Source organism: Peromyscus eremicus, chromosome 2 (assembly GCF_949786415.1).
Source record: "Peromyscus eremicus chromosome 2, PerEre_H2_v1, whole genome shotgun sequence".
Taxonomy (NCBI): domain Eukaryota; kingdom Metazoa; phylum Chordata; class Mammalia; order Rodentia; family Cricetidae; genus Peromyscus; species Peromyscus eremicus.
Window position 1 is genome coordinate 113,411,924 of NC_081417.1, and position 21,294 is coordinate 113,433,217.

Genomic DNA, 21,294 nt, shown 5'->3' on the forward strand with positions numbered 1-21,294 from the left:
ACTGGTAAATCTTCAAATAACCAACTGTGCTATCAATTATAGATGAGGTGAGAAAGGTGTTTTTAGAAAACACTGTCAGGAAATAGAACAAAATGAGTAAGACGTCTCCATTCTAACTCATGAGAAAATAACTGGTATTTCATAGCTAAATCATAATTACATAAAAATTAAAGTCCTTCATACTCCCACCGAGATGTGAAACAGTTAAAGTGAGAAGTGACAGGTTTACTTAGTGTCTTCTCCCTACTGGTTACCTCCTTTACCATCCCACAGCCCACCAAAGAGGGGAAAGGATGTCATTTCAAGTGACTCACCAGCACTCAGTAGTTGGGTATTATGTTTGAAACATTCAGAAAATGTGAATATTCACTGGGGTAGTTTTGCCAAGTGTGTAAAGTGTTAATTTTCTCTGCGTACCCTTTTCATATTGAAATTATAATTACTTTGATGATAGCAACTAATTTATGCATTTTGTAAAACCAAGTGACTTCTCACTTACTTGGTAGAGTAAAACCAATGAAGCGCTAGCTCCGTGTTACCTTTACTGATATCAAACAGCCTTAAAGCAGCTCTCTAGTTAATGGTTCAGTCAATAAACATTGGATACATGAATTTGAGACACAGAAATAAATTTAAATTACTGATTCATGAAGTTGATACTAGTAAAATGATCCATAAAGATCAAGCTGCTATCATTACCATGTCATCAGTATTAGATATTTTGGTATGTAATCCCATTTATAGAAATTATTTTGGTTCTTTTGTTTTTTGCAACAGAGTTTCTCTGTGTAGCCTTGGCTGTCCTGGAATGCACTCTGTAGACCAGGCTGGCCTGGAACTCACAGAAATCTGGACTGTCTTTGCCTCCTGAATGCTTGGATTAAAAGCGTGTGCCACTACTGCCTGATTTTATGGGAATGTTCAATCAAATACTTTTTTTAAAAATTCTTAACAGGTCTTTTAGGGGGGTAGTATCTGTTACCATTAACTAGTTTGGGGCAGTTTTGATGCCAGTTTAGAACCAGTTTTTGAACAATTCTTTCCCCATTGTAATAGAGAAAAAAAACTAAAACCCCACTCATTAAAATTAGTGTAAACATTCACATATTTAATAGTACCTTTAAAATAAGCATTACTACATTTAAAATGGTTCCAAAATGAATGAATCTATAAATGGTAATATAAATTAAAAAATAAGAACTTAAAGTAAATAAATTTAACATTAGCTATGGTATAAATAATTGTAAATGTGTACTGTACCTTTGAATCATTAACTTTTTTTTTTTTTTAAGATGACAACATGTTACCCGAAGGTTAGAAACCACAGCCATGAGCCTCACATGTAACAGCCTGCACCTGGTAGCACATTCTTCAGTGAGCAAATCAGTGCTATTGCTTCCAGAATGACATCCAAGTCCTGTGTTTCAATAGAAGATCTCACATCCATGTTGAATACATGGCTCTTTTCAAATGGATAGAACAAGTGTATATTTTAGAGTTCCATTTTTCGAAGGCTCATTCGGCTGAAGGAATCTCTGAGGAAAATAAGAGAATATAGTTAACAATTTTTTGAAGGTACCACATTTTTTTTTCATAAACCTTTAAAGGTTTTTGTTTTGTTTTGTTTTTCCTGCCAGAGATACCGCAATGTTAGATGCACATCTTACATTCTCTATCATATTCTGGTTTAGATTTCTCTACAGATTAGAGGTATGTGATAGCAGCCACTTTGCCAAATCTATTGATTATTTGTCCAAAAGGTTATTTTGATAACTACTTAAGGTGTCATGGGAGAGATTTCTGAAGTATTCGGGATTACTATGGTAAAAGGCAAGTGTTTCTTTAATCATAAACTTGAAACCAAACAAGTAGTTCTCAAACTACAAAATCTTTTATGTGGATTTATATATTACTATTTACCATGTTTGGAATTAAAATGGGAAATTTAAGTTATTTTATGAAGTAACTAATTGTTATATTTTATTTAAAAAAATTTTGCAAGGGCCAGGCATGGTGGCTCACACTCTTTAATCCTAGCATTCAGGAGGCAGAGACAGGTGGATCTCTGAATTTAAGGCCAGCCAGGGCCACAACAAATTGCAAAAACATTTAAAAAGAGTAGCACTCACGTGATAACTAGCTTAATAGAAGGCCTAAATTCTCCAGCCTGCTTCTACACATCTCACCCAGTCTCTGGGAAAGTCCCTTCTACCCACAGGAGAGCATGAAGATGGTCAAAGTCAAGGTCTCAGATCACATTTGACAATCAAAACAACATTCCAGATTTTATATTTTCAGCAAAATTAACATCCTAAGACATTTTTTATCTCCTGAATTCTAAAGACTTGAGTTTATTATTGAAATATCTCTCTAGATTTTCCTTCTTCATGAATTGGTTCATGAATTTGCTCATCCTTCCTCATGTTAGTTAAGTAGGCGCCGTGGGAGTTTAGGAAAGGTGAAAGCAGTTAGAAAGAAAATGACATTTAGCTTTGCAGTTCAAAGATTGCTTTTTTAGTTCCAGGGGAGAGTTTTAAAAGCTGGATACTATACATCAAGAAAAGAGATTGTTAAGCTGGAGAGATGGCTTAGTGGTTAAGAATATGCTTTCTGCTCTTGTAGAGGGACCCAGGCTAGGTTCCCAGTACCCACAGGTGGCTCACAACCTTCTGTAACTCCAGTTCCAGATTAGATGCCCTCTAGCCTCCAAGGGTATCTGCCTGCACATGGTGTACAGACTCATGCAGTCACACACACATACACATACACATACATACACACACACACACATTTTTTAAAGTCTTTTTAGGGGTACTGGGGATGTAACTTAGTTGTTGAGTGCTTGCCTACATGCACCAAGCCCTGGCTAGTCTCCTAGCACCACATAATCTGGGTCTGGTATCCTTGTAATTGAAGTACTTTGGAGGTGGAGGCAAGAGGATCAGAAATTCAAGGTCATTCTCGCCTATATATTGAATTCAAGGCCAACCTGAGTTAAAGATATCCTGTTTCAAAAAGTACATTTTGGTTTTTAAAAAAGAAAAGGGTTTCCTAGATCTGGGCTTGGCAGTGTATTCCTGGGAGGCAGATGCAGGGAAATGGTCAAAGGTCAACCTGGTTTAAATAGCAACACTCCAAAAAAAACTGCCACCTTCCAAACAAAACCACCAAACCAAACAACAAAAACTACAAATTCCTCAGAGAACCAAAAATTGCATACTGATATTAAGTTCAGAGGATTAGACTAAAGAGACGACAGGAAGCTGAAACTATGTTGTGTTTAGGGACATGCCCTCCAGCTCTAACAGTCTTAGCACAGGAAGGACTGGAGAGTGAGAAAAAAACCCAAATTAGAATTTGCCAACTGCTTCATTACTGGATTCCTTGTACCTTCACATCCCCTGGGGCCTCTGACCTGCTGGGATTGATGATGATGAGTGCAGGTAGCTAGAGATTTCAAAAAGACTGACGAGAAAACTGAAAATGGAGGTGCTTCTTTTCCCACTGGGAATTCTGAGAGGAACCTTCCCCATAGGTGTAGGATAAGAGAAGTATACACTTTGGCACAAATGAAAAATGTTCTTTGCACTTCCTCAGCTCCTGTAGTCCGTGGGGCAGATGCAGATGTCACAGATGGAGGATGTGACATAAAGCAGGCCCTTCACTGATTTCCTTTTTCCTTTTTTAAGAGAGTATTTGTCTAAGAGGCCCAGACTCTCCTTGATCTCACAACCCTGCTTCAGCTTCTCTAATACTGGGATGACAGCAGTATACAGTGAGTGTTTTTCTGAATGAATATGTAAATTTGTTTCATTCAGTGGCTTCTCAAAGGTTATCAAACAACTTAATTGGTTTATTAGTATACTGTTTGAAAGAAAAGGGTGATAAAACAGTGCCACAGTAGTCCAACAGGTAAAGAGAAATTCAATATAAAAATGTTGAAAAAAGGGCAGTTTATTTTTAGCAGTTTTTGTCCAGTTTCCAGAGCTCAAGTGCTACAGAATGAATGCCAGGCATTGCCATGGGCTCTTCATCTGCAATGGCATCTTCACCATAGCCCCCACCCAGGGTACCTGTACTAAACATGAGGCAAGTACTGCTCACATGAAACCAGGATTCAATTGTAGAAAATTCCAAGTCCTCCTTTCTGACTTGTCAAAAAGAGAAAAGTACTGAGGCCTCTTGGACAGTCAGGTCACCTGCTTTAATCTGTGCAAGGTGATGTAGAATACTGATGGCTCTGGCTGAGGAAAATGAAGGCCTTCTCATGAAACACTAGTGAATTCTCTGACAGAAGTGCCAGAAGCTGGGACAGGACTTTGGGTGGGTGTACGAAGGCAGACTTAGTACTGTTCCAGTCAGCATGGCTTCCACAGGGAAAGCTGACATTCAGACTGATTGGGGACAAGTGCAAGGGTTCATGTACTAGTTGATTTGTTAGGTTTCTGGGGACACAGCATCTGAAATGTAGAGTAAAAGGCTGTGAAACTTCAAACCCATCAGTTTTTCTCTTCCTAAAGAGCTCTGAGGAGGAAGCAGCATACCTGTGGCAGGTGACGGGCAGCGCCGCCTTGTACAGCTGAGGGATTTTTCTGTTTATCAGAGGCTGCAGAGCCTCTTTAAGGCGGTGATAGTTTCTCTCCAGTTCTCTCTGATACTCCTTTTGATCTGGCCCAATTAAGCTCTTATTTTTTCTTAAGGCATCTTCACACCTAGGGGGTGAGAAAATACATGTTTAGACATTCCCCTCCTGGAAATGTGTAGTCTTAACCACAGACACACACACACATTTACCGTGATGAGGACATTTCATACTTCAGCTGATGGCAAATGAGTCTTGTTTTAGGTTTGTGGTGGTGTTATGGTTTGAGTATAATATGGCCCCATAGACTTGATGTGTTGAAGGCTTTGACCCCAGCTCATGATATTGAGAGGACTGGATCATGAGGGAGCTAACTTCATCAATGGGTTATTAGGAGGGTGGCCTGGATGGAGAAGTAGGTCCAGTAGTGGTGTGCCTCTGAAGGTATACTGTGTTCCTGGCCAGTTGCTCGCTCTCTGCTTCCTGGCTGTGATAAACACTCACTGTACTCATTAAATACATATTTCATTAATTTGTAGCCCAGGCTGGTCTAGAACTTGTGATTCTTCTGTCTCAGCTTCTGAGTAGGGGAAATGTGTGCCACCATATCTGACTTTCACAGTGTTGGGGGATCAAACTTCAGGCAAGGGCTTTACCACTGAGTTGCTCCTGAGCTGTCTGTGCCAAATGAAGTGATTCTTCACACACACACACACACACACACACACACACACACACACACACACACGCACACACACACACAGTTTCTAGACCAGAAACTCTTTAGAAATTCTGGTCACTCATCTGTGTACCAATGGCATAGGCACTCTACTGCAACCCCCCATATTGATATAAAAGGTTTGGTTTAATAAACAGATCTTGATTATTATCCAATTTATTCAAATAGTTAAGAAAAAATATCTGGATCTCAACAGATAAAGAGAAGACATTTTAACATGCTAGAGTGTGGCACACACCTATAGTTCTAGCAGCTGAGGAGCTGAAGCAGAACAGCAAGTTCAAGGCTCACATGGGCTGTCTCAACACAACAAAGCCGTATCTATATATGTGTATCAATATCTCCTTGCTTGTGAATGCAGCTCAGATGATGCTTAGAGAAATGCATAGCTTTAAATGCTTATACTATAAAGAAGAGGCCATTAAGCTTGATAACCTGATCGTAGAAACACACGTGGTGGAAAGAGAACTGACTCCTGTAATTTGTCTTCTGGCCTCCACAAACAGGTCCAGAGCATTTGCATGTGAGTGCACATGCACACATAAACACAAATAAAATGCAATTTTAAAAATAAAAACAGTGTTAATATTGAAGAGTAAGCAATTTGAACAGACTAAACTCAAAATATGAGTTTATGTATTTTGGAAAAAGCATGCTATCACTTAGGTGAACACATGAAACCCAAATCTGTTGTACATTTGGTATCCCATTCAGACATTATTCTATGTACATGTTTTGTATGTATATTCTTTGCAATAGGAGCACAGCCAGGAGTCTCCAAGTATATCCAAAATACACCAGTTGGAGGAACAAAAGCACATATATTCATATAATGGAACAAACAGACATTAAGTAAAACAACACTTATCATCACTGAAGACAGCGTATGACAGAAACCAGTACATACTATTCATTTATATAAGGTTAAAAAATGTAAAACAGCACACCATTCAGGGATTCAGTATTTCTGATAAAACTGTAAAGACAAGAAAACAAATGAGAAAACAGAAATTTAGGACATTTCTGGAAGGAGAGGATGATGACATCAGAGTATAGAAATAAATTATTTTAATTCAAGATTTAATGAAGATAAGTTTTAAAGACAAAACCTCGGACCAAAAGTAAGTACACAGAAAGTATTATTTTTAGTAATTAAGAACAAACCAAAGTGTCACTTAAAATTGATCCGCAGAAGATACCTTATTTATATGGGTTATGTAACAAAGCAGGGGGCTGAGACTAGAGTACCTTGGATTCTTGGTATTATTAATACTGAGACATTTTGGGGTGTATACTATATTAAGAGCTAATAAAAATGTTTATGTATTTTCATTCAGTCATTTCATGATGTAAATTTTAATTCAAAAGAAAGAAGACCTGTGCTATAAATTACTCCATATTTAAATTCAAACTGAGAAAAACAATATCAAAACAGTTAAACTGATGAAATAATAGCACCATTTAAATAATGGTTTTAATTGAAATAAAATTTAGGATTACAAGCAAACTGTGAACTATGGTTGTGTGTATGTTAGTAGAAAAACACAGCTAACAGAAAAATAAAAATGGAGTATTAACTCTTAATTCTTTCTTCTCCTCTACTCCCCTACTCTCTTTTTCTTTCTTTGAAACAAGATTTCAGTCTGAAGCCCAAGTGGGGTGGATCTCACTATATAACACAGGATGACTTCAAACTCACAGCAATCCTCCTGTTTCAGGCTCTAAGTCGTAGGGTTTGTAGGCATGTGGTGTACCACACTAGCTATGTAACTTTCTCTGTAAGGTATATACTATGAAGCATTTAAAAACTTTTTGGCCTTTTTTATAATCAAAAAGGAGAAATTTCTCTATCCTGACAGTACCACCTAAGGAGACCTGTTGACTACAAGAGTTCATTCCTCTGAAGTAAGTCTATTTAGGCTTAGGATTCAACTCAGAGTCCTGTGCATGCCTTGTTTGTGTGAGACCCTGCTTTTTATACCAAGCACCAAAAAGAAAAAGCAAACAAAGTAAGTACACCCCAAAAGACAACTGTTTACAATTGCAGTTCTGATAAAATATCCTAAAACAATAGCAAGCAGAAAGTCATCTGATCATCTATTATTAAATACCAGTAACCCATAGGAACTTGTACTGTGCCATGATCACCTGGCCCAAAGACAGCAGGACTTATTTTGTTGTTTTAAACCTCCCAAATAATGAAATTAGTGTTAGCAATCTGTGATTTCCATAAGTATGAAATATGTACATCTGCCAGTAAGTGGCACAGGTCTTGTTAGGAACATGTTAGGAACTATGTTTCTTGCTGTTTTCTAAGACCAATCCCATGAGGCCATCTAGTCAAATGGTTACATTATAGGATACAACAAATTAAAGATCTTATTGCAAATTCAGGAAATAATCAATAGAGTGAAAGAATAACTTACAGATGGGCAAAAATATGTGTAAAATATACATGTGACTTAGGGTTAATATCCAGGGCACATAAGGAACTTAAATGTAAAAAATCTAACAATGGACAAGGTATGGATACTGATCTGAGAAGATAGGCAAATGGATAACACACACACACACACAAATTAACAACACACTAATCATTAGAAAAATGCAAGTCAAAACTACCTCATCCCATTCAGAAGAATGGCTATTAAAAAGACACCAAATAGCAAGTGATAGTGAGAAAGTGGAGAAAAGGCTGCTCTTGCACACAGCTGTCAATGCACCCTCTATAGCAAACTGTGAAGACCTTCAAAAGCAAAAGAAAAGGCGGCTGGAGAGATGACTTAGCAGGTTAGAGCACGCGCAGCTCTTGCAAGGCCCTGAATTTGGCTAGGGCACACACATAGTGGCTCACAACCATCTGTAATTCCAATGCACAAAGCTCCCTCTTCTGGCCTCTGCAGGCACCAGAGACACATATGATATACAGGCACACAAATAGGCAAAACACTTGTATGCATAAAAAGAAGCTTAAAAAACAAAAACAAAATGGAACTACCAAATGGCACAGCAACCCACAACCAGGTATACACCCAAAGGAAACAAAATCAGTATGTTAGGTAAAGAGACATTTATACCCCGACTCCCACCCTGTTCACTGGAGCATGATTCACAATAGCCAAGAAGTGGGAACAACCTACGCCAGCCATCTATCAAATGATGAATGGGGTTAACAGAGGTGGGCAGAAGATGAGAGAGGGTAGAGGGTGAGAGAATTCAGAATGCATTACATAATGTATGAAACTGTCAAAGAACAAATTTAATTATAAAAAAGGGTGAAAAGATGGTCATCTGGGGATGGGGGAGGTAGCAGTCCAAGCATGAAGACCTGAGCCCAATCCCCTAGCACACATGTGAAAAAATCAAAACTACCACCACAACAATGAGAAGCCAAATTATGTAGAAATTTTCTCAGTGGTGGAAGGGTGGAGTGGAGGGAGGAGACAGGAGGATCCCTGGGGCTCACTAGCCAGCCAGTCTAGTTTGCTCAGGGAAAGACTTTTTCAAAATAGAAGATGGAAAATGCTTGAGGAAGACAACCAATATCAAATTCTGGTCTCTGTGTGCATGCATATACAAACATACAAACATGGTACATATACACATTTTAGCCTTAAAATCAAGTCTTATCCACAATAATACATAAGAAAACAGATACTGTGCAAAGTGAATTAAGTCGAGCTCAGGAAGACCGGTATTGCACATGTGTAATCTAAAAATGTGATTCCCAGAGAAGTTGGGACTAGAACAGTGGTTACCAGATGTTGGGGAGAAGGATGGAGCACAGAGAAACTGGCAAAGGATGCTCAGCTACATTAGACTGGAGTGAGACAGCATGGCGTGCTATTACAAAGTAGGGTGACCACAGACAACAGTATTTATACAGTATATCCCAAAAAGTTAGAAAAGATTGTGAACATTTTCACTATTAAGAAATGGTAAGTATCTGAGGAGGTAGATATATTTGCTCCCGATTTGAGCGTTATGTATGTAGTGTATTCATGGATCAAAACATCATATCAATGTATCAGTTAAAAATAAATTTAAGTAGCTGGGCACTGGTGGTGTACGCCTTTAATCCCAGCACTTGGGAAGCAGAGGCAGGCGGATCTCAGTGAGTTTGAGGCCAGCCTGGTCTACAAAGTGAGTTCCAGGATAGCCAGGACTGTTACATAGAGAAACCCTATCTTGAAATAAATAAATAAACAAATTAATTTAAGTTTTAAAATCACAAAGTTTCATATAAGTGACTGATTTTTTTGGTTTTGTAACAGTGTCTGACTCAGTCCAGTCTGGCCTCAAACTTCATGGATAAAGGATGTCCCTGAACTTCTGATCCTCCTGTGTGTACTTCTCAAGTGCTGAGATTACAGGTGTGTGCTAACAGTTTTATGTAGTCCTGGAGATCAAACCTAACAGGACTCCATGCATGCTCCACAAACACTCTACCAGCTGAGCTGTGTCCCCCAGACCCCTGATGAAGCTTTTTAAGTTTTTATTCTGGGTGTCTGGAAAGCTCAGCTGGAAGGAACTGAGAGTTTTGTAAAGCTAATGCAATGAAAAGGCAAGTGGCAGCACAACCCCGTTTACTGATGATAAACCAATGTCCAATAACGTTATTTATAACTTAATAAACACAGTCAGTGTACGATTGACAAGATAAACCATGTTAGGAAGTGCAGGACTGAGTTCTCTGGCTCGAGCTCCATGCTTTGTTAGCTGGAACTCAGTCACTCCGTCATTGCTCAATGGTCCAGTGGCTCTCTGAGAAACTTTCAGGAGTGTGGGGGACTGAATCCAGTGCCTTGAATGTGCCAGGCAAGTGCTCTACCACTGGGCTGCAGCTACAGCCACGACACGCTATTCTGACTGCTATTGTTCCTTCCCAGGTGGTTCTCAGACCCTACCCCATGGTTCTATGGCTTCAGCATCACTGGATCACTGACCATCCTTACATAGGCCCTACCCTATGGTTTCTATGGTTTCAGCATCACTGGATCACTGACCATCTTTACACAGACCCTACCCCAGGGTTCTATGGTTTCAGCATCACTGGATCACTGACCATCCTTACACAGGCCCTACCCCACGGTTCTATGGCTTCAGCATCACTGGATCACTGACCGTCCTTACATAGGCTCTACCCCAGGGTTCTATGTCTTTGGCATCACTGGATCACTGACCATCCTTACACAGGAACTGAAGTTGGCTCATGTCTTTTCCTGGTTTGGTACCTTCTTTTACTTTTACTTTGTTTAAATCAAAAACCTAAAATTAATTCTTCAAGGTCTACATAAAATGTGTGGAATCTTTCCTGACACTATCAAGTTATATTAATCATTCTCTCTTTTGTGATCATACTGTTAGTAAATAAAAATTAGGAATTAAGTAGTGAGTTGATACTTTTCCCTATTGTTACAAATTCTAATATTTATTGAATATCTATTATGTGCCAAATATTAGTCAAGCAATACTTTGAAGCCGATTTTGTGCTGGGGGAAGTTAGGACTATATACACGAAGACTGCTGTCCTTAGAAGGCCTCATTACAGAGCTGGCTCTCGGCTGGCCTCTGGGAATCTGGATTTGGGGAGGGGCTTGCTGTTCCAGCTATGCTCCTATCTGCCTTCCTCCTGCCAGTTTCGTGCTTCTGTCTGCCCTCCCCAGAGTTGCCCACACTCTGTTAGGTTTACTGCTGGAGGACTCCTCACAGCCCGTGTCTGTGCTAGCAGAGGGTCCTCTGAGCTCTTCCCCTCAGTGACACCACCTTTGGATCTTTTCTGTGCAACAAGTCACAGTGACCGGAACAATTACCTGCTGAGTCCTGGGAGTCTTCCTAATCCTTCACTGAATGGGGTATGCTTGAGACCCTAGACACCCATGCGTTACTTAACCCAGTTTATAAACCTCTCTATGAGAGGGGGATTACATTATCTTTCATTTGTTAGGAAACTAAAGAATAAAAGACTAAGTGACCTGGACAAGGACATACATACACTGATAGAGTTAGGATTTCAACATCCTTTGCTTCCAGTTTCTTGACAGAGGGAAACTGGTGCTACCTACTGAAGTACAGTTCTACATTTTTGGGCATAAACAGCAGCTTTCAAGTTAAAAGAGTTGGGTATAGAAGGGTGCAGGTATATGCTAGTAAAGAACAGTAAAGACATGCATGCTGTGGGATGTTCTGTATGGCAAATGTGTTGCTCTGATTGGTCAATAAATAAAACATCGATTGGCCAATGGCTAGGCAGGAAGTATAGGCAAGACTAACAGAGAGGAGAAAAGAAAGAACAGGATGGCAGAAGGAGTCACTGCCAGCTGCCACCAGGACAAGCAGCATGTGAAGATGCCGGTAAGCCATGAGCCACGTGGCAAGGTATAGATTTATAGAAATGGATTAATTTAAGCTATAAGAACAGTTAGCAAGAAGCCTGCCACGGCCATACAGTTTGTAAGCAATATAAGTCTCTGTGTTTACTTGGTTGGGTCTGAGCGGTTGTGGGACTGGCGGGTGACAGAGATTTGTCCTGACTGTGGGCAAGGCAGGAAAACTCTAGCTACACACGCAGATTGCTTTTCATGATGAACCAATTCCTATTTTCTCTTTTCAACAGTTACTTGTGGCTCTTATCTCAAATGAGGGCACTGGCCACTCTTAATTTGAAGTTCTTTATGCAAGAAGCCTCAGTTACCTTTTGGTAAAATCCTTGAAGCAAAGGCGCAGTTTGTTGTGATGTCTGAAGAGCTTTGGGTCACCAGGTATTTCAGATAGGAAGACCTGGGCAACCTCCAGAGGTCCCTGAAAAATAAAAGGGAACAAAGAAGTGGGGTTTTTTTTTGTTTTGTTTTTTTGTTTTTGGTTTTACGAGACAGGGTTTCTCTGTGTAGCCTTGCGCCTTTCCTGGATCTCGCTCTGTAGACCAGGCTGGCCTCGAACTCACAAAGATCCACCTGCCTCTGCCTCCCAAGTGCTGGGATTAAAGGCATGCACCACCACCGCCCAGCCAATGAAGTGTTTTTATTCTTTAGAGTCATGGAGTTTACCTGTAGGACCCACTGACAGGGCTGAATTTAGCATGTCTGTTATGACTCCTCAGGGACTGAAACCGCTTCAGATTTTCCTAAAGTCACATCTACATTCTTTCCTCCTACAATCAGATTAGTTTCTTTTTTTTAAATTTTACTATTTTATGTGTATGGGTATTTTGCCTGCATGTATGTGTATGTATTATGTATATGCAGGACCCACTGAGACCAGAAAAAGGCACTGGATGTCCTGGAAAAAGAGACAGCTGTGAGCTGCCATGTGGGTACTGGGAATTGAACTTGGGGGAAGAGCAGCAAGTGCTCTTAACCACTAAGCCATCTCACCAGCCCTAGATTCATTTCTTACTGGTTCATCCTTCAAAGAAATAAGTAGGGCTGGAGAGATGGCTCAGTGGTTAAGAGTACTGACTGCTCTTCCAAAGGTCCTGAGTTCAATACCCAGCAACCACATGGTGGCTCACAACCATCTGTAATGAGATTTGGTGCCCTCTTCTGGCCTGCAGCCATATATGCTGTATACATAATAAATAAATCTTAACAAAAAAAAAAAAAAAAAAGAAATAAGTAAGCCTTTCAGGATGGACTACTGATTTCATCAATGCACTTTGCCTCGTATTTTTGTTTTTAATTATTCTGGATGCACAAATTTCAATGTATCTCCCAATCCACTGGTTATTACAGTTGATTTTACAAAAACAACTTTCTTCAGCATTGCAAAGGTTATTCCTGATGCAGTAAATTAAACAAGATGATCCTTTTTGTCTTTTAAATCATTTGAAGGGAAAAAGCAAACATCATTTATATGTTAGGGGCACAAAGGTCTCATTCAGTTCTACACAAGAGCATTTCTCAGCATTGCTCTTTAATCCAAAGAGTAGTTAAGACATATGCAAAACCTGACTAAAGCTTTTCTTGATGTTCTTAACTGGGGCTATTCTTTAAGACTGGGGCCATGCCTAAAATCATGAGCAAGACTATCTGAGCCAACCAACTATAGGGATATCACAATGGCTTCCAACATTCATGACAAACAATAGTGGTATCTTATATGCAAATGTTATTATATTTTCCAAAGTGGCTCCACATTATTTACTCTATAGAAGTCATTGTGCAGAAGACCTGGACAAGGAACACTATCAAGAATTGTAAGAGAGCAGAGGTTCACATGTATTCAACACAGCTCTGGAATGAGTATTTTTTGAATCATGCATACTTTTTTAAGGGAAGAAATTGTTTTGTTTTGTTATGAGACAGGGTCTCATGATGTAGCCAGGCCTGGAACTTGCTCTGGAGACCAAGATGGCGGGATTCACAGAGATCTGCCTGCCTCAGCCTCTCCAGTGTGGGATTAAAAGCGTGTGCCACCACAACTGTCTAGCAAAGACTATTTTAAATAATCAAATCCCTATAGTATAATAAATATAAGCCTAGGCAGTGAAAAAGGGAGGTAAGAAAATCATGACAGAGATGCTATTAAACTTCCATTTCTCAATTTACCTCCATTTATACTTCAGTACCTTGTGATTAATCCACTTGATCTGCATGATTCTGTCATTCTGTAAACATTACAATATTACTCCAAGTCCAGTTTGTAAGTTAAATTGCACACACCCAGCAAAAAGCCCCGACCTGGTTCACAGTTGTGCCTACAGACCCCTGGAGGACCATCTGAAGCATTTTGTAAGTTAAATTGCACACACCCAGCAAAAAGCCCCGACCTGGTTCACAGTTGTGCCTACAGACCCCTGGAGGACCATCTGAAGCATTTTGGGGTCTGCTGGGTCCTGGTGTGTTGCAAATGCCAATTCCTGCGTCTTCTTCTGCATGTCTTCGATAGCAACTTCGATTGGTGTCAAGATTATCTGAGGAAAGCAGTAGCAATCAGGTCAGTATACTGGCTGAAACTACATAATGAGCTTTAAATCATAAAGTCAGGAGAAATGGGGACCGATAAGCTTTCATATAACAAAATTCTAAACCTCAATCCCTAAGTTAATAAAAACAAAAACCACCAAATTCTAAAACAAACAAACAAACAAACAACAACCCATAAACTGATGTTGAATTAGGGACTTAGAAGACAGCCAAAAATGAATGCATAACAATGGCGAAAATCCTAGTATGCAAAGTGGGTGGGATGTATTTTCTGCTAAAACCACATGCCGATTCACAGCATGAATATACTTGCTTCATGAATTCTTTTTCCTAAGTTGTGGACTTACCTCTTCTTTGTGAGTGACATTGACCCGCGTCTTAATGTAAGGAAAGGCGTGAGACGTTGTCAGAATGGTCTTCCGTTTGAACTGTTCATGAAGTTCCCCATGGGCACGGCCATCTAAAGTGAAGGGTGTACAGTACATGAAACGGCGGAGATTGTAATTCTTGTCAAAGTAAGTGATTCTGTCCTTCATCTCATAGGTGTCGAAGAATGGCTCCACATAGGTAATCTGAATGTATGCCTGGAAAAGGGAAAAGGTCCTTATTCACTGACAGTAATCTGTCACCTAGTATCTGTCAAGCAAAATAACGTGGAGACCTTCAGAGACGCAACTACACATCATTACAGTGTATCAACCTACCTTGTTAGGATCTAGTTTACACTTGTCTACAGGATTAGAGTCCTTGATTACTTCAACCACATCCTCTCCAAATCTTTCTCCATAAAATCCCTGTAATGAAGAGAAGGCAATCTTTTACATGAATTTCCTAGGATTAGGAAACCAGAGTAGGCCTGGAGACAGTCTCCTCAGCAAGACATGGGGATTTGGCAAGTTTTGTTCTATGTCATGTCCATCCATACAATTAAATAACAGCCAAAAAAATATATAACTTTCTCCAATAAAAACTCAGGTTTTTACAAGGGGTCCTCAAGAGAACTGCAGCGTGGGCAATGGTCATGGCTCTTCAGAAGGAAAAACTAGGCCTTTAAATCCAGCCACTCGGGAGGATCTCCATGCGTTATCCCCACACCTCCTACAAGGGCTTTATATGACAAAGTTTGGGAAACGCAGTCTCAGTATTTCTCAAAACTTACCTAATTCATAAAAAGTAAAAAGTCAGAGTTTGAGCCAGTTTACGAAACCCAAGCCCAGTAACGTGAGCTGTAAGGATTAATACCAACTGGGAATAAAAACAAGCCTAGAGCCCTGCTTCCCAAGCTGTTCTGTGTACACAAGTCTCTCGGGGATCCTGTCAAAATTTAGATTTTGATTTAGAAAGTCTGGGGAGTCTACATTTGAAGCGATCTCCTAGGTGACACTAATGCACCCGAGTCACGAGCCACACTTGGAGCAGTAAAGAAGGTTCAGAAGAGCAACTGGAAAGGAAAGATGCGTTAACACAATCAGTACAAAACAGTCATCTAGGAGAAGCATGGGGCTCAAGAAGGGATTCTACCAGGTGTTCCCAGGTGTGACTGCAGTGGCTAATCTCTGAAGACGTCTCACTGGACGGTGAGGCAGCAGAGACAACACTCCAGTCAGCTCTTTCCTGGGCCTCTGCTTCCTGTCTCATTACACACTGCTACTTAATGTCTTGTCTCTCTCTCAAGTGTAGACAAACTGGAGTATTTCCGAAGGATAATGGAGCTTAGAAAATGTGTGAAAATAAAGCCTCAAAAGTATAGCTACTAATTATTACTGTTGTCAGAAAAGAATTGCAGGATTTGAAAGGGTGTTGTTACACCTCTCAAACTTTCCTATATACCACAGAGGACATCTATCTGGCTTACGTAACAATACAAACTGGCTGTGAAAGTCTATTCACTTTAGAAACATCAGAGGACATTTGTGAACCAGCACAGCATTCACCTCCAGTCTGTGAGAAATCTCTGCGAGTTTGGTTATTGCAGGCTCCTTGTACACAAACTCCTGTTCATCCAAATCCCCGAACCTGGTTCCATAAAAACCAACACGGAAATAGGTGCCAAACATCCGCTTACCATCCTAGGTTTAGGAAAATGAGAAAATTTAATATGAAGACTTTTTGCTTTTGACATTATGTTTAGATTGCTATATTGTAAAATTTCCAAAACACTGCAAAAAGTTAACTCAAAATTATGTTTTTCAAATGAGGATAAAAACAAAGAAAATGATTTCTCTTCATTATTTCTAACAATGATTATGCAAAACAGGCTTTTTTTTTTTTTTTAAACCAAATGAAACAAAATGGTCTTAGTTTTTAAGTCCTTACAGTCGGGCTATATTAACTTATTTTCCTTATTGAAGCAAACAGTCTTAATATAAAAGTAAGCCAAGTTAATTTAAACACAGCACTAATATATTTTCAAGTCAATACTATCCTCATAGTCTCTTTGAGTATATTAAAAAGAAGTTAAGAGTCAAGGATAGCATCTGGCATAGAGTACAAAATCAGTAAAGTATCAAGATCCTTCAGAAGCAGAAATGTAAAATTAAATAATTAGTATCATTCTGCTGATAAAAATATCTGTGTGTGGAAGAGTAAAAATGGAATAGAAAGGGAAAAAACTGAGTGCAGGGTAATAAAATTTTGAGATGAGCTGCTATTTAAAGACCACCAAAAGCACTCTCACTAAATTCCCAATTCTTGATCTTTGTATAATAAGAATTACTACCCTGCTTCCATTTTATTGGTCTCTTCAGTGATACCCTGTATGACATCTCAGAAACACATAATTACTGTAATAGGACCTAACATTAACCACACACTGCCAGCAGGTACAAGGACAGAAAGTCACACTAATTCTCACATGAACTCAGTGGGAACCAATTCTTTCAATAAGGGTAATATCTGGTCATTTCCAATGCAATTTTTTGAGAATGCAGTCCCAAAGCTGTTTCAGAAAGATTTTACAGTGACTCCTATATATAAACATATAAAGTATTATGTACCTCTGAATTCTCTTTAAGCCTAAGTTGTTTTATATTTATTTTTTACTATATAGGAAAGACTAGATGGCATATACATTTAAAAAATGAACAGCACATATTATAAATAATTAAGTAAAATGAGAAACTTTGATCCTAGTTTACCAGTCTTATAATACTGAGGCAAGGAAAAGTACAATAGCCCCTAGTCTTGGCTATAATAAGAAAAATCACTTTGGAGCTAAAGAAATGAAATTTCTAACAAAAACATTTCAATTACTTCATTTGAGATTTAACATAAATATTAATTTATTCTTACAGTAAATGAACTCTCTGGATGAATTAAATAAATTTCATGAAAATTTGTATTAGAATCCCAGGAGGCCAGTAATATACTTTGACACAATCAAGGCAAGAAAGCATTGCATAAACAAAACATCTAAGATAACTATTTACAAATCATTGATTAATTTTCAAGCCATGTCTCATACATGAATAATTCTCACTTCTTCAAACCAAAAATACTAGAATATTCTATTCTAGCTGTAGAGCTCGAGGTTTCCAGTTTAAAATGTTATTCTACATCTTTAATATTATTTAAAGCCAGTAATTAGATCTTGCTTCCCTTACCTAAATTTTCTAATTCTCAGTCTTTGTATAATAGGAATTACTATCTTGCTTCCATTTTATTGGTCTTTCTGGTGACACTCCATAGTGTGTGTCATCCCGAACAGACACAATACTGTGATGTGACCCGACGGTGAAGGGACCCATGAGTTCCCTGCCTCACTGTCTGGACTTTGGATCTGACTAAAATTTAACTACCTCTTTTAACATACTTTTCATATTGATATTATTATTTACCTATTATTCATCTTCACAAACATAATAAAAAATAAGGTTTTCTCCTCAAAAAAATAAAATATGAAATCAAATAATTATAATGTAAATCAGTATAAACTATAATGAGTAGTATCAAGAATCAAAGATTAATCTTGTTGGAGCCAAATCACAGTTAAGGCTCTAGCCATCCACAAGGCTTAAAAAAAAAAAAAAAAAAAGACAAGTAAACAGAGGAAAAGAAGAGGGGACATTCCAGTAGACAGAGGAGAAAAACAGGGCAAATCCTGTCCCACAACGGAATGTATGTGAAGGAAACCATCCAACCATCCACTGGAGTACAGGATGCCTAAGGTGTGTCAGGCATTATGACACAAACTCGCCAAATTCGACACAGGAGAGGGATGTCTCATTAAGCACGTGATAACTGAGCAAAGAGGTGCAAAGCTAGTCATACAGATTTCTTGGGGGAAAATCGATTCCAGCCAGAGGAAAAGTCTGTGCAAAGGCTCTGAGGCAAGAGCCTATCTGGTGTATTTGAGCAAGAGGATGGAGAACAGGTGGAGCAGAGGAAATCAACTGAAGAACAGAAGAAAACAGCATCAGAGAAATAACAAGGAATTCCTGGACTGTGTGCATGCGTGCGCGCGCGCGTGTGTGGTGTAGAGGGTGAGGCTAGATAAAGGGAAAGGCCAATAATCTGAGCAACCATATTACAATTTAGAACTCACTATCACTGAGCTGCTGGACTGTATCCTGTTTATCAAAGCATAATCATATAGCTTCACCTCCAGTAAGACATTGAATTTAATTTTCTTTTCAGTTTTGATACTTGCTTTTGTTTTGAATTACTTTCCTATAATTCAACATTATTTCCTTTACTGTTCAGAATTCATTCTGAATTTCTCATCACTCCCACACTATACATGGCATATTCTTCCTAAGCAGTTTTACTTATGGCTTTCTTAACTCTGTGGGTGATGAAACTATGAACCAGCAAAGAAAATTACCTCCCATGTCCAATCTACTTTCCATCTGCTCTAGCTTTGTTTTCTTTACGAAGGAAGGAACCTGTCGGGCTAGTGGCATACTTCCACAATGACCCAGTTCTGTGACTCTGCTTATCTCATTCAGCTCTTTCCAATATGCTAGGTGGTCTCCACGCAGGCACAGTCATGCCTTATACAGTGGTCACCTTTCCCTTCTGCTAGGTCTATTCTTCTTAAAGACCATTTATCAGGTTCTTCTAGCCACGATTTCCATTTGGGAACATAATACACGGAACATTTTATTAACCTAATTTTTTTGAGAGGGCCGGGGAGGGACACATAGGAATTGATCCCAGGGCCTTTCACGCTTTAGGCAAGTACTCTCTATCAAAGAAATGAGATCTCAACCCTTTTTTCCTTTCTGTTTTCTATCATGAGACAAGGCCTTGCTGAAGTTTCCAGGCTAGCTTCAAACATGCAATCCTCTTGCCTGCTTCTCTGGAATAGCTGGGATTATAGGCCTGTGTCATCGTACCTGGCCTATTAACCTAACTCTTATATTAAGATTTCAACAGGAGCTAGGTGATAGCTCAGCAGTCCAGCACTTGTCTAGAATTCATTAATTATAGCAACAACAACAAAACCAACAGATTTCAAGTGACAGTTATGTTAATATCAGTGATGTAAACAAAGCAACAGTAAAAAGTGATCTCAACAGCTTTTGAGTATTTACTGTGTTGTAAACACTTTATATGTATCATATTAACTTCCTTTTTATTTTATTTTTAGATTTTGTAGCCTATGATGGCCTTGAACTCTCAGTCCTCCTGCTTCAGCCACCAGAGTGCTGAAATTATAGGCACACAACAAACATGTATGCCCAGCCTACATGTATTACATTAATATTTAGTAGAATTCTGCGATTAGTACCACTATTTTTTTCATCTTACAGATAAAAAAAAAAAAGTCAAAAAAACCCAAACCAAACCAAAACAACAACAAAACCCCTTGCCTATGATCACAGTGTGGTAAGTGATGGAGCTAGAGGATAACTCCGGTATTTTATGTGGAATCCCAATCCGGGTTCTTCTCCACAGTCCACACACGAGTACAAACACTAGGACATGAAAACCACCTTCAATGTCGCCACTTCTCTCGGGTTTTTCTTAAGAACTCGTGTGAATTTCTTTGAATAATTCAACTGATTTTTAACTTATTTTTTGTTTTGTTCTGGCTTTAAAACAGGGTTTCTTGTAGTCCAGGTTATCTGAGAACTCCCTATGTAGCTAAGACTGGCCTTGAACCCCTGGTCTTCCTGCCTCAGCCTCCTGAGTCCTGGGATTATAAACATGTCTGCTGAGTAATTCACTACAGAATTAGCTCCCCTTCTCTGTTTGTTTTATCTTCCTGCATGTTACAGTGCCATCCTCTACCATAACTGCTTTTGCATTTTGCAGATCTTTCTTGTTAAATCCAATGTAAAGATCAGTGGTCGTTTAACAGACATACTCTTCTCAGATAGAGCCTAGCTATGTATAGCTCTATAGTCTTATCAGAGGTTCAGTTCTGATTATTACATATCCCCATCCCCCCAAAAGATGTCATATCTAATATCATCTACAGTTTGCTGACCCAAGCCAGCAGAGAAGCAAAACAGAGTCGTACAGCATGGTCTTACTAGATCCACTTAACATCTACTACCAGGGAGGCACCAACTCCACAGAGCACTGCCTCTCAGCTGTCGCTCCTCCCACTCCCTGCCCCCTCAGCCAGCACAGCTCATGGGTCCTGAGGTGAAGACCCATGTGTGCTTTATACCTATATTTCCTCTCCTCTTGTAAAGTATCACACATTCTCCACTCAACTACCTAAAAGCACCTTTATGCTCCATCCTAAAACAAAACAAAACAAAATAAAAAAAAAATCTCCTTCAGTGTTCATTCTTCCCTCATTTTAATCAGCTATTCTAGTTCTGCATTCATCTTATTTACTTGGACGAATTACAATATTTAACTCAACATTAGTGTAGGAGCCAAAAGCGTAGCCAGTTTTTTTAACACACAACAACCAAAGTATAAATACATTTATGTTTGCCTAACTCAGTAATAAGTTCAGGCAATCATTTTAGATGCTTCTATGTCAAAGACTAGTGGATCTCTCTCTCTTTGGTAATCCATCAGGGATTATCTTTATAAAGCTAACTTGATTTTCTCTAGCAGGTGGATTCTACAAGCTACATGGAGTAAGG

At 39.1% G+C, this 21,294-nt stretch overlaps 1 protein-coding gene across 4 annotated transcripts in view; it reads right to left on the bottom strand.

Annotated features, from left to right (window-relative positions):
• Nucleotides 1-1,087: 1,087 nt before the first annotated feature.
• Dock7 (dedicator of cytokinesis 7) overlaps nucleotides 1,088-21,294 on the bottom strand; it is a 197,855-nt gene continuing 177,648 nt past the window's right edge. For 2 of the 4 annotated variants that reach the window (XM_059254563.1, XM_059254561.1), the window contains 7 exons: nucleotides 16,180-16,314; nucleotides 14,950-15,039; nucleotides 14,593-14,829; nucleotides 14,089-14,232; nucleotides 12,016-12,122; nucleotides 4,545-4,712; nucleotides 1,088-1,535 (listed from right to left, as the gene is read on the bottom strand). In XM_059254563.1, coding sequence (XP_059110546.1) covers nucleotides 1,493-1,535; nucleotides 4,545-4,712; nucleotides 12,016-12,122; nucleotides 14,089-14,232; nucleotides 14,593-14,829; nucleotides 14,950-15,039; nucleotides 16,180-16,314 — 924 coding nt within the window. In that variant the 3' untranslated portion in view covers nucleotides 1,088-1,492. The remainder of the gene's footprint in view (nucleotides 1,536-4,544; nucleotides 4,713-12,015; nucleotides 12,123-14,088; nucleotides 14,233-14,592; nucleotides 14,830-14,949; nucleotides 15,040-16,179; nucleotides 16,315-21,294) is intronic. The other 2 variants (XM_059254562.1, XM_059254560.1) reach the window with 1 other exon arrangement.